Source organism: Ambystoma mexicanum, chromosome 1q, assembly GCF_040938575.1.
Source record: "Ambystoma mexicanum isolate Mex_15411 chromosome 1q, UKY_AmexF1_1, whole genome shotgun sequence".
NCBI lineage: Eukaryota > Metazoa > Chordata > Amphibia > Caudata > Ambystomatidae > Ambystoma > Ambystoma mexicanum.
Window position 1 is genome coordinate 615,834,560 of NC_090922.1, and position 12,315 is coordinate 615,846,874.

The 12,315-nt window shown below is 45.4% G+C and overlaps 1 protein-coding gene across 2 annotated transcripts in view; it reads left to right on the forward strand.

Moving 5' to 3' along the window:
* The first annotated feature begins 5,184 nt into the window (after positions 1-5,184).
* Positions 5,185-12,315, forward strand: part of RASAL2 (RAS protein activator like 2) — a 1,332,618-nt gene continuing 1,325,487 nt past the window's right edge. Inside the window, exon 1 of one of the 2 annotated variants that reach the window (XM_069641161.1) lies at positions 5,185-6,196. In XM_069641161.1, the coding sequence (XP_069497262.1) occupies positions 6,043-6,196 (154 nt within the window). In that variant the 5' untranslated portion in view covers positions 5,185-6,042. The remainder of the gene's footprint in view (positions 6,197-12,315) is intronic. The other variant, XM_069641162.1, reaches the window with a different exon arrangement.

Below are 12,315 nucleotides of genomic sequence, written 5' to 3' on the forward strand. Positions count from 1 at the left end.
GCATGTATAGCCCAGCACACACTCAACCAAAGACAGCTGTTGCAATTGTCTGACACACTTCACTCCAGTACAACCCTAGTTCAGTACAACCCCATAACATGTGCAATAAATGAGCATCCAAACACCGATATCTGGGGCATACCTGAACGGTGGCTGCACTAACCCTTGATAACATTGCAGGCATGTAGTACAATCTGTTCACAACCTTAAATTGTATGAGGCGATTCTTCCTTAATTAGTCAACAGATTTGTATCCACTTCGAATCTGTAATCGCAGTGCCGAGATCCTTCTCACATTTAGCCCTATTATTAGGACCCTTCACTGCCACCAGTGATTGTGCAATCTTGTAAAGTGTCGAGATGGATTTCTTGTATGTAGAGGGCGAGATAATATACGACAAACAAGGATGCGACATGGGTTCTGATAGGTACACCGGCCAACCTTCACGAATTGCCGCACGCATACAATAGTATTGTAGAGCAGTGTCCCCAACATGCACCCTGATTACCTCCCAGTCGAGTTATCACCCGTGTATATACAAATCGCCTAACATCTCGATACCCGCCCTTCCCCAGTTCCTCTCCAATAAATTATCAGTGGCAGGTGTTACCTTCTTCATGCCCCGAAGGGGGATCCTTTTGTTATAAATAGTCACGACCTTACCCTTCTTGTTCAACCTAATCCAAGCATCTTGCGTCACCTTTAACGGGTCCAGACAGCGATTGCTCTAGTACGTGTTCCCTGCATGCAACAGAATCGCCGGTGTGGAGCCCGCCCATAAGCACTCCAGCCTCACATGCGGCATCTCTGGATGGATCGCATTCCAAAATGTTGCATAATACAATTGCGCCATCAAATAATATAATTCAAAGTCCAGGGCTGATAGACCTCCAGCCTCATAGGCCCTTGCCAGTCGATCCCAGACGATCCGAATCTGACCACCCGACCATACAAATGAGGAGCACAAGCCCACCAGCTCCGAGAAGAACCCACACCAGGGCCACAACAGGATGTTATGAAAATAGTAAAGAAGTTTGGGCAGAATGCTCATCTTCATCAGTGCCAGATGTCCGGCCATAGACATAGTGATACCGCTCCACCTACAAAGTTGAACTCGTAACTCACCCAAGTATCTACCATAATTCAGATCAAAGGTCTCTGAAACCGTATGTGCCACCCTATGCCCAAGTAACAGAAATCGCTTGCAGCTCAATTCAGACCCAGCGTACTAACCATAGCCTGAGTACCATCCAATAAAGGAAGAATTACAAACTTATTATTGAGGATGAGACCAGAATATTTTCCAAAGTTTTGTACTGCCTCAAGCACCAGTGCCAGGTGAGTCACAGGGTCCCCTAGGTACAATAAAATATCATCGGCGATAGTGCCATAACTTTGAATTTCCCCCTCAGAAGTATACTAACCCCCTCATATTTACCCCAGATTAAATCTGCCAAAGTCTAAACAACCAAAGCAAACAGAAGGGGAGAGAGGGGGAAAGCCCTGTCTGGTCCCACTACCTAATCTCAAGGCCAGTGACATCCTACCATTGGTACTCACACGAGTGAACAGCTGTGTATTTATAATACGCGGACCCACAAAATGAAATGAGGACCAAACCCATCATTCTAAAAAATGCGGAACAAGAAAGGCCAAGCAAAAGTATTAAAGGCTTTCTGCATATCAAGCGAAACAGCCGACCCTTGGGACCTGTGCCAGAACGTCATTAAAAAAGTCTAATATTAGAAGCCGTCGACCGTTTGGGTATGAATCCGGATTGATCGGTGTGCACCATATATGGCATCAGAGGGGACAATCGCATTACTATCATTTTGGCATATATCTTGGCATCAGTATTGATGAGCAATAAAGGTCTATACGACCCACATTCACTTGCAATCTTATCCGGCTTCAGTAAAAGAAAAATGATGATCGCTTTGCGTAAAGTCTCCAGCAATATACCCTCTTCTAGCGCCTCCACCCATACCCGCAGTAATTGTGGAGCCGGCTCCTCACAAAATACCTTATAAAATTCTGCGCCAAAGCCATGTGACCCTGGGGATTTCCCACCAAAGAGCTCTTTGATCGCTAACCATCTCATCAATCGTGAATGGGGCTTCAAGTGCCTCCCTAGGCTCCACTGACAGTAAAGTTGTTTGTATCCCATCCAAGTATTCATCTATCCTGGGGGTGGGGTTGCAGTGGTCTTGGCCATGTATAGAGTGTAGTAACAATGATAAAACACTATTAATATCCCCATCTACATGTGCCACTCAATCGTTCGATGCACTGAATGAGTTTATTCCCAAATTCACTCCGTACTGTCCGAGCAAGCATTAAACCTGGCCTATCAGCTTCGCCATACCGCCTCGCCATGGCAGGTCTATCTAAATATCGTATTTCTCCATCGGCGGCTTCACAGAATGCTTCCAACCTAGTCTTAATATCATGCTGCAAAGATAAAGTAGGGCACGGAGTATATTGGACCTGTAATATAGAGAGTTCAGTTTCTAAAACTCGCATCTCAGTTCTTATCGCCTTCAACAACCCAAACTTAGTTTAGATCGCAATCTCACGCATATATGCCTTAAACGACTGCCATAAGATTGCACCAGATCCCACCGAGCCATCGTTTAACTCAAGATATGTGGTGATGTGCTCCTGCAGATTAGTAAACACTGGATCCTGCAGTGCACAGGCTTAAAGCGCCATGGAGGGCGCACCCCATCCTGTTTGGATAACATCAGAGAGCGAGAAATCGGGGAGTGATCTGAATATGTGTGAGGAAATATAGAACACTCTTCCACCATAAGCAATAGTGAAATGGATATCATCCACACATCAATTCTTTAATACATATTATGTAATGGAGTAATATGTATATACCCTTCCCGTCCCAGTGAACATACGCCACACATCCATTTCACCCATAGGAGCCAAAATAACCTGTCCCGCTCTAGTAGGGCATCTCGGCACATCCGAAGTGCGATCAAAGGTTGTGCTTCATATAATGTTCATGCCCCCCCCCAAATCAATAAGGCCATTGGATACTGGGCGCACAATTGAAATAATCAAAAAATTCAGCGACATCGACGTTAGGGCCATACACATTCGGCAGGAGTACCTCCTGCCCACATGGAGTGCCATGCACAATACATATCGTCCTCCCTCGTCAATCTTTTTATCCAGGTGCACAAACTGTATATCTCGGCGTATTAAAGTCATGACCCCCCTGGCCTTCGTCAAATAGGACGTATATCTATTCCTCCCCCACCCTGGTGCAAATAGTTCTGCCTGTTTAGCCAATATATGCATCTCTTGCAAAAAGATAACATTAGCACCTTTCGCTTTCACATAGGCCATTATCTTACATGCCTTAAAGGGATTTCCAAAACCTCAGACATTCCAACTGAGCAACTTAACTGAGGAACTCAAGCCAGCGGTACATGCAATGTCCAAGATGAAATACAAGGATCCACCTCTAGTTCAATGTGTGATGTGATACCGTCAATTTCTTGCAAACCTTACCCAAGTGACTTTTATAATTTTTAGCCCAACAGTGAAACACCACCCCCTCCCAAACAGCCCCCCAAACATCGGCCATGTTCACTCCCCCCACCAACCAGTAGTAGAACTACAACCATTTGTAGTTCTACTGACTTGATTTCTGTGACTTGTCCGGTACCTGTTACCGCTCACTTTTTCCAGGTAGTTAACCAAGAGCATGCTAGGGGAGCAGCTACTAAGGATGTTCCCGCAACCATTCAATCGAATCTGTGGGATATGCTCCCCAAAGTAATCTCACAAGTTTTTCTTAAGATGGGTATGACCCATCCGAAGCTGTAGGGTCGACTCAGGTTAATGTGTTATCATGGAATACTAGAGGTTATGCCTCCTTCTCTGAGGAGCCTAGAAGATCAGACATTTTTAAAACATTTGACCCAATTCTTTTTCAAGAAACTTGGTTAATTTGCTTAGTGGGTATAGATGGGTACTCTATTTTTCAGCAGTTGGCCTTGGCTCCAGGGGTTGGCAGACCAATGGGGGGGTCTTTTGGTGGCCTCTAGTAATGAGGTCTTTAAATCCTCTGTTCTTATCTCAAATAGTATCCAGGGGATCCTTATGGTGAGACTGGCAAGAAGAAGTTCTATTGAATGTCCAAGTTGGATAGTGGGCAATTTGTATTGGAACCCTGCTGTTCTTCCATTATCTGAGTTTTTGCATGCCCTTTCTGATGGTTTACTTGAATGTTCCTTCTTCCGGGGTGAGAAAGCCACTCGCGTGGAGGCCTTTATAGGCCCAACTTCCTCTCGGTCCTGCGCCCCCTCTCCCTTCCGGCATTGTGGGTGTCATCCCCGTTACACTTCCGGGCCAGACCTCCCTTTAGCCCACCCATGCATTGCAAGGGGGTAGGCTGGCCAGGAGCCCCCACTAAGGGGCGGCGCCCGCCATGGCCTCCTCCGTCATTGCGTTCGCCCGCCATTCACTGTGAGCACTGTTCCCTTTCTTAGCCCCTCCATACCTTTCACGTTGAATAGATGAAAACATGTTTTTAAGTAAATGTAATTTTTCCGCTCCCCCATCTCAAGGTGGTGTTTTGCAGGAATTTACACGGTATCTCGAAGAAAATCGCCATGTTAATGTCAGCCACTCAAGAGCACACAGGTTCCTGCTGCTCTTGCCAGAATCTCCTCGGTTCCCATTCATAATAAAAAATGAGGCACAAGATGAAGCAGGACGCTCCATGTGGTGTCTTGGAGGAACTTTCCCGCTATCCCGAAGAAAATTTACATTATAATCTCAGGCACCCAAGATCGCGCAGTTGCGGCTGCTCTTGCAGCCAGAGACTTCCCCGTTCCCGCCCACAAAAATAACGATGAGGGCCACCAAGCGCACCCAGGATTCCTGCGCGCTAGCAGCCTGTCAGGCGGAGCCTTCCCGCTTTCCACTCAGGAACTTCAGGAACAGGGACACGAAGATGACATAGGACGCTACATGCATTGGTAGTGAAGGAAACGTGCCCAAAGTCACGTGAAGAAGAATAGGCGGGGCATTGCAAAGGTCCCTTTCTCGGATGGGAAGTAGACATTACCTATAGTCTATGGAGGGGGGCTTCGCCAGCAGGGGGAAGGCCGTCGCTAGGAGGTAGGTCTAAATACAGGGGCGGGGTTTCTCTTGGTCAGGGGGTTGGAACTTTGCTTGTGGGAGGGGCCTTGGTTCAAGCGCTGTAGTACGTTGACAGAGGGGGGTATACGAGTCGGGGCTGTGTGAGTCCCTGAGAGAAGGGTAGAGGTTGGACTTGATCCTGAGTCGCACACCACCGAAGAAGCAAACAGGAGACGTGAATAGGAAGCCTCCCCGTGAGAGTAAAGACCCCGCCATCCCAAAGAACACACTGGGTAGCAGAGAAGCCGCCAGGGCGAGAACCACTGCTTTTACGGAAAATACAGCCTTCCTTCTCCAGAATAAGAGACCCTCAACGAACGGGACTAGCTTTTCCTTGGACGAAGAGCACACTCGCTCCACAAGGCAAGAAAGCCCGCACCCTTTGGAAGAACACCCATGACAACCACGAACAGAACCTCCCCCACATTTTCATGAAAATATCTATTTTTTCTGCGCTAGTGACACGCCAGCCTCTGACCCCCGTAGGACAAAGCCCCCTCCTTTCGTGTCTCAAGAGCTCCCACAGGACTAGTGTCTCTCGCAGGCCAAAGTCTGTTGCCCCAATAGCAACCCCTGACACACAAGATACGAATCTGCAAGAAAACAACCCTCCTCCCCCTTCCTCAAGATAAGTGCCCCATCTCACCTCTTTATTAAGAGCAAGACTTCCATCAGGACACGGACTTTGGGTACAAACTCTCATCCACGCCTTCTCGTGCAGCCCCTCGAACATAAATATCTCGCCCAAGACAACAGTGCGTCAGGGGCAGATAAATCAATATTGGCCTAGAACAACCTCTCTGCAGCACAGTAGAAACTAGAACTTCACATCACAGGAGACATCACATCCTTTGGTCTGGCTATATGTGGTCCTCATGCTAAGCCTGGCCCCCTGGCCTGTGCCAGGCTCCCCTCAGGACATGTACCCGGGGCTGCACCAAGAGCCTGATGAACTAGAGGGTAGCAGAGCCCTGGAGAGGATCCTCAGGGAATGTGTGTGCCAACAGCAAGGATGGGTACGGGTCTGCGGTAAGAAATCTATTCATTAATTGATCTATGAACTACAGCATTAAGTATGCCATGTGTGATCTGTCAATGTAATCTATAGTACCAGGTATATCGCCAACAGCCTCGTTATCTGTGTTTTGGGTATTTGTTAAGTTTGCTGTCCAAGCTATAGACCACTGAGGGAGGAAGGGGAGGGGGGGACAAGCAACATCTCAGTGCTGAAGGCATTGATGACCTGGTTTTGGTTTGACCAATAATGTCTTCTCCCAGAGGTTGTTGCTGGGCCTTGGAAAAGGGCTGATTGGAGTGGGGTTTTAATTCCTTTATGAATTGTGGGAGAGATTTGTTCTGGGATGTTGTTTCATGGCTTCCGAGCTCCGAGTGATAAGGCTTGTCGCCAGATTTTTGTCTTGCATTGGGTGATTAAGTCTGGTGTTTTGGTTTTCAATGTTGTGTTTACCATCCCTGTTTAGGAGGTGAAGACACAGACCCTGACAATTATTCTGATTTTCCATGGCAGAACCTAAAGTTTGTTAAAGGTAGATATTATGAAATATAATTTCTTGTTGCGCTTGATGAGGCCGTTGGGTGTGTAATGTTCTTTTAGCAGCTTCCGTGGTGTTGTGGACATCAGTGCATTGGCACATATACACATGGGAGGAGGGCCATGGTTGAATGATAGATCAGACACCAGAAGTTTGTTTCTAGGAGATAATGGCATTATTTTGCTTCTGGGAAAACTGATAGTGTGCAGTCTCAGTTAACATGCCATTGTGCACTTTAAAGTGGCAAATGCAATGGAAGATAAAGGAATTGCCCATGCTGTTGAGCTGGGGTAGGCATTGTTCCTTCCAGGTTCAGGCCCAATAGCCTTTCTGATTGTACGATTGGTTCCGTTTTGTTTGGCTGAGCATCAAGTCGGTGCTATACATCCAAGTTTGAATGAGGAAAGGCAAGATTTGAAGTGCTGCTAGTCATTCGCAGAAGGGACAGATACAGTTGTGTGTCTGCATTTTACTGTAAGTTCTATGTAGAGGTCGAAAGTTACAGGAGATGGTGGGGTGTCGAGAGGCAGGCTGTTTGGATTTGGGAGGGCCCATTTGGACTAATGTCTCTTATTTTTAAGAACTGGTATGTCCAATAGTGCAGGGAGGAGGCGTCCTCCATTGCCCATTATGCAGGTGGCATCATCCACCGCTTGAATGATGCGGTTTTCATACTGCAGGAGGGCTTTAGCTTAACTGATTGTCTCACAAAGTGTATCTGCAAAATGTCTTTGAGAAAGGGGAGAGGTGTGATAAGTAAGTAGTTGCAGAGATTGCTTGGGTGGAATTTTCGTTATTAAGTGTGGCATTATGGACTTGTACATTGCTCTGAAGTTTCCCTTTAAGAATATTTTTAATGGGTTTCCTGTGAGTAATTACATGTAGTCGTATTCTGCACAGTTCTGAGTACATTGTATCAGCAACAGAATTTGGTACATGTCGTCTGTATTTAAATGTGATATATTTTTTTTTGTTTTTGTTTGTTTTTTTACAAGATTGTATACGCTTATTTTAGTACAGCTTCAAAGAAGGAGCAGCAGCTAGTGGTTTCTGTATTCTGTACAAAGCTGAGTACATTAGGTTTTATGGTAGCAATTCAATTTGACCACTGTACTCCTTGATCTGTCTGCCTCTATTGACACTTTGTTTTACGCAGAAGTTACTATGGTTATCAGAATACAGTTTACCACAATTTGTGGTGCTTTGATCAAATCGTACGTAGTGAGCATTGACCATGCATATAGTTTGTCTAATGACAACATATATTTAAAGTGAAAAATAATGACTAACTGAAAACTTAATCACAAATGTATTTCTTTTAATTTTTATTTCTTCAAATGTTGTCTTTTTATTGAAATCTCGAACAGTGATATAACATTCAAAATGGGAACATCGACACTTCTTTTCCATTTTCATTACCATAATCCTCCCAAATAATAAAACAAATTAACAAACAATATTAATAACAGTTGGCCCTACGAGTTGTCCTAGTGTTCCTTTTATATATTTCCAACAACACTTCACTTCCTCATTTCCCCTAGAATATTCCCATCCCCCGCAGGGTTCCCCCCGCATGTGTCGAATTACATTAATTTTGAAATAAATGCTTCAATATCTGCGGCCTAAAGAACATGTGCTCTTTCTCTTGCACAAATTCAACGAATGGGGCCCAATTATACTCGACTGGATTTCTTGCAAATATGTTCGTATTTTAGGGCAAAGCCACCACATATGTGTGAGATCCCCAGCTGACCACACCCATGCTAACAGCGCACTGGATATTCGGGTAGAATTGCGTGTAATCTCTGTGGGGTGTAATCTCTGTGGGGTTATGTACCAACAATATCATATTTTTTTATTTATCGCACACTCCTTGAACATTGTGCATCTGGAGCTTTTTTGAGTTCGGGCCCATATTATCTGCCAAGAATCTGATATGTTGGGATCTGTACCCCTAATTCCCTTTCCCAGCATTTCATATATATGGATGTTTTTCTTCAATTGAAGCTCTATGTAGTGGGCGGTAGCAACTAGATATTTTCCAAAGCTCCTGCCCTTCTGCAATCTGAAGTTCAATCCCTATGGGGAGACGCAAACCTGCCTGGATAACTCAGCCATTGGACACCCAGTGTCTGATCTGAAAGTATCTAAAACGGTCAGTTTCAGGTAAGTTTAACTTTTCTTTTGCATTCTATAAATGTGAGAGGACTACTATCTTGTATAGTCCTGTTTTAAATTCCAATTGCGAACAATCTTTATCCCAGGTAGTAAGGGTAGCTCGGGTGGAGTGTAGCAAATGAACCCTGGCAGATTTCAGTAGGAAAGCTAAATGGGCCAGTCTTCTAGCTCCCATTCGAGCATTGGTGCAATCTGTGCTGCTCTGAGGTAGCGCTGTATAGTTGGGACCCCAAATCCCCTCCTCCCCTTTGACCTCAGGAATACTTGGCGCGAAATTCTAGGTGGTTTCTTTTTCCATATGAATTGACTAGTTGCCTTCTGTAGTTGGAAGGTCTCTCTCTGAGACGAGGATTGGTAGTGCTTGAAAGACAAATAGGAGCCTCAGTAGAATTGTCATTTTAATTGCCCTGACTCTACCAAGCCATGAGATTTATTGCAATTCCTAAAGTTTCAGTGTCTTTATTCTCCTTCCACAAAGCAGGGATGTTGGCTCCCCGCCAGGGCTTTGTACGATGTAGTAATGCAAACCCACAGGTATACGATTTTCATTATCCGCCCACCAAAAAGGAAAGGCTGACTGCAGAGCCAGGTGGGTTTCAGGTGGTTCTATGATTGTAAGCCTCACTGATTTCTGGCGGTCAATGCGGAAGCCTGATGCCTGGGTGAATCTTTCTAGGAGATGAAGGCAAGGCGAGATCGACAGGAAAGGCTTCTGAAGGAAACCGATAATATTGGCACATAACAGCACTTTATGTGTGTTACCCTCATGTGTCCAGTATGTGTGGATTGCTTTGTATCATTTGTGCCAGGGGCTCTAAAGCCAATGCAAAAATTAAGGGAGACAACGGGCATCCTTGCCTCGTGCCCCTAGCCAGAGGGAGTGGAGCGGATCTAGCAGCATTTACTTTGATTTTGGTGGATGGAATTTGGAAGTTAGCCATTATTAGTTTATTAAACACTGGGCCAAAATCATAAGATGGCAGTACTGCTTGTAAAGAATCCCATGACATGGTATCAAATGCTCGACTGGCATCTAGGGAAAGGAGTGATAATCCCCCCAGGATTTTAGGAGCCAATGCTGTCCGGTCCTCCGAATGTTGTCATGAGCACCTGTATTTTTAATGAACCCGTTTGGTCTTTGTTGATTAGGTGTGGTAGAACCTCTACCAACATTGTAGCCTGGATTTTGGTATAGCATTTGGTGTCAGTGTTTAGGAGAGCAATGGGGCGGTAGGAAGTGCAGATCTCAGGGTCTTTCTCCAGTTTCAAAAGTGGTGTAGTTACGGATTCTGCCATGGAATCTGTCACTTTCCCAGATTCGCAGAAGGAATTAAATAGAGTGGTGAGTTGCGGGATTAAGGGACCTACAAATGCTTTGTAAAATCAGTTGGTAAACCTGTCTGGACCGGGGGGGCCTTCCCGCTGGGAGAACACGTATGCATGTATGGCTTGGGCTTCATTTTAGGCGGATATGGGGTTCTCTAAAGTTTCCCTCGTAGTGTCAGGGATTCGGGGGGTGGCGGGGTTGTGCCTGTTCAATACATTCTCGAATATGTGTAGGGTTTCCCTGATGTGGGGTGGAAACCTTACGAAAGAATTCTTCCAAAATCTTCAACTTCCCTATTTCCGTAACTACTTGCGTCCCATCTTCACCCCTCAATGCTCCAACATAATTACGAGTTGCCGCTTTCTTAAGTTTGGCTGCCAATAATTTATTTGCCTTGTTGCCACTAGAGTAGAACTATTTTCATCTTAAGAATAGACTGTGCCTCCTTCCCCATCAATTGAGTCTCCAGGGCGTGTCTCGCTATTCTGCGGTCCCGTGATGAGCACCTGACTTTTGATGCATGCACCTTCTCCTTGTCTTGAACTATGCCCTCCAGCATGGACCAATATAGTTTGAGTTCTGCCACGAATGCCCGATTATGGTCCCCCCCGAAAGACCACCTTCCCCTCATCCCACAGTTTGCATATCCATACCCTCTGTAACATTTTCCCGAAAGTAGTTGTCTATAGCCTCTTCTATGTGAGCCCTTGCAACCGTATCTATTAGTATAGCTTCATTGAATCTCCATGGAGGTTTTTGCCATGGCGTGTCCTGACCTAGGTCTAACTACAATTTTACGGGAGAATGGTCTATGAGAGCATTTGGCAGGAACTCTATTTAACCAGCGGGATGAGACAAGGAACTTTTCTAGTCTTGAAGGCCTTGTGCACAGCAGAGTAAAACGTATTTTCCCTCTCCCCTGAGTGGAAAAAGCACCATGTCTCTAGTAAGGAAAGCTCTCTCACAAGTCGTTGTGGTGTAGAAGTTATTTTTGTTATTAGAAGTGTGGGCTAGTGTTTTATCTATGGTCGGGTCTACCACACAATTTAACCCCTCCCGCCCCCCATTATGATTTCCCCTTCCATGAAGCCCGCCAAGGTCTCCAAGAATTTCCCCAGAAATTCAGCCTGCTTTTCATTAGGCCCATGAGCTTGCAATCCCCAGATAACCTTAAAGTAGCAGAAATCTCCCTTCTGCATCCCGCAAGACTTCCAATATTCGCAAGGCTCTTGTGAACCATGATGGCTACTCCCCGTTGTTTAAAGACACTATTCGCAAAATATTCACATGGGTACCATTTTTAGTAATGAGATGCTTTTCATCTTTTAATAGATGGGTCTCTTGTAGGAAAACCAAATCCACTTCCAGAGAGGAGATTCTCTGTATTAATGCTTTCCGCTTTATTAGGGATTTCAGACGCCGAACATTAAGGGCAGACATGAGATATCAGTGGATACCATCATGTGTCGTTTCGAGCCAGGATTTCATCACTAAGAGAAACTGGGAATCGGGAGGAGTTCCTTGGAGTAACACTTTCAAGAAGTAATGCCTAAGAACTCGTGAGTGACCAGAACCAAAATGTGCGATTTCCCCAAGAACTAAACCATTAGCTTTAACACTAAAGAACCAACATTGTTATTCACAATAACATTCCCAATGGCGTCATTCCCTCATGGCAACTATCACCCCTCTCCAGTTACCCCTGGTAGCTTCAAACACATTGTTACACATTTGCACCATTTTTGCTAACCTAGGAGATCATAGTCCCTTACCGGCAGTTCCAAGGACCTGGCAAATCTGGATCTTCAATATTCTGAAACTGCAAGTTTCATATGTCAGTGCGCCAAGTATGTACGCTCCGACCCAGTTCAATCCCCAGTCCAGCCGGTGTTGTCCCTGAGAGTCGCCTCCTTCTAGGTCTCCTTGGGTTACTCTTGCTACTCCCGGATCATTTTGAGTGCTGCCTGGAGTCCCACTAATCAGCTCTGACACTTCTTTTTCTGAACCAATAGCGTATCGCTGGTTCTGGTATTCTAATAGGAGTTTGTAAGGGAACCCCCAGCAATATCTGAGCCCTTGCGACTGTAACC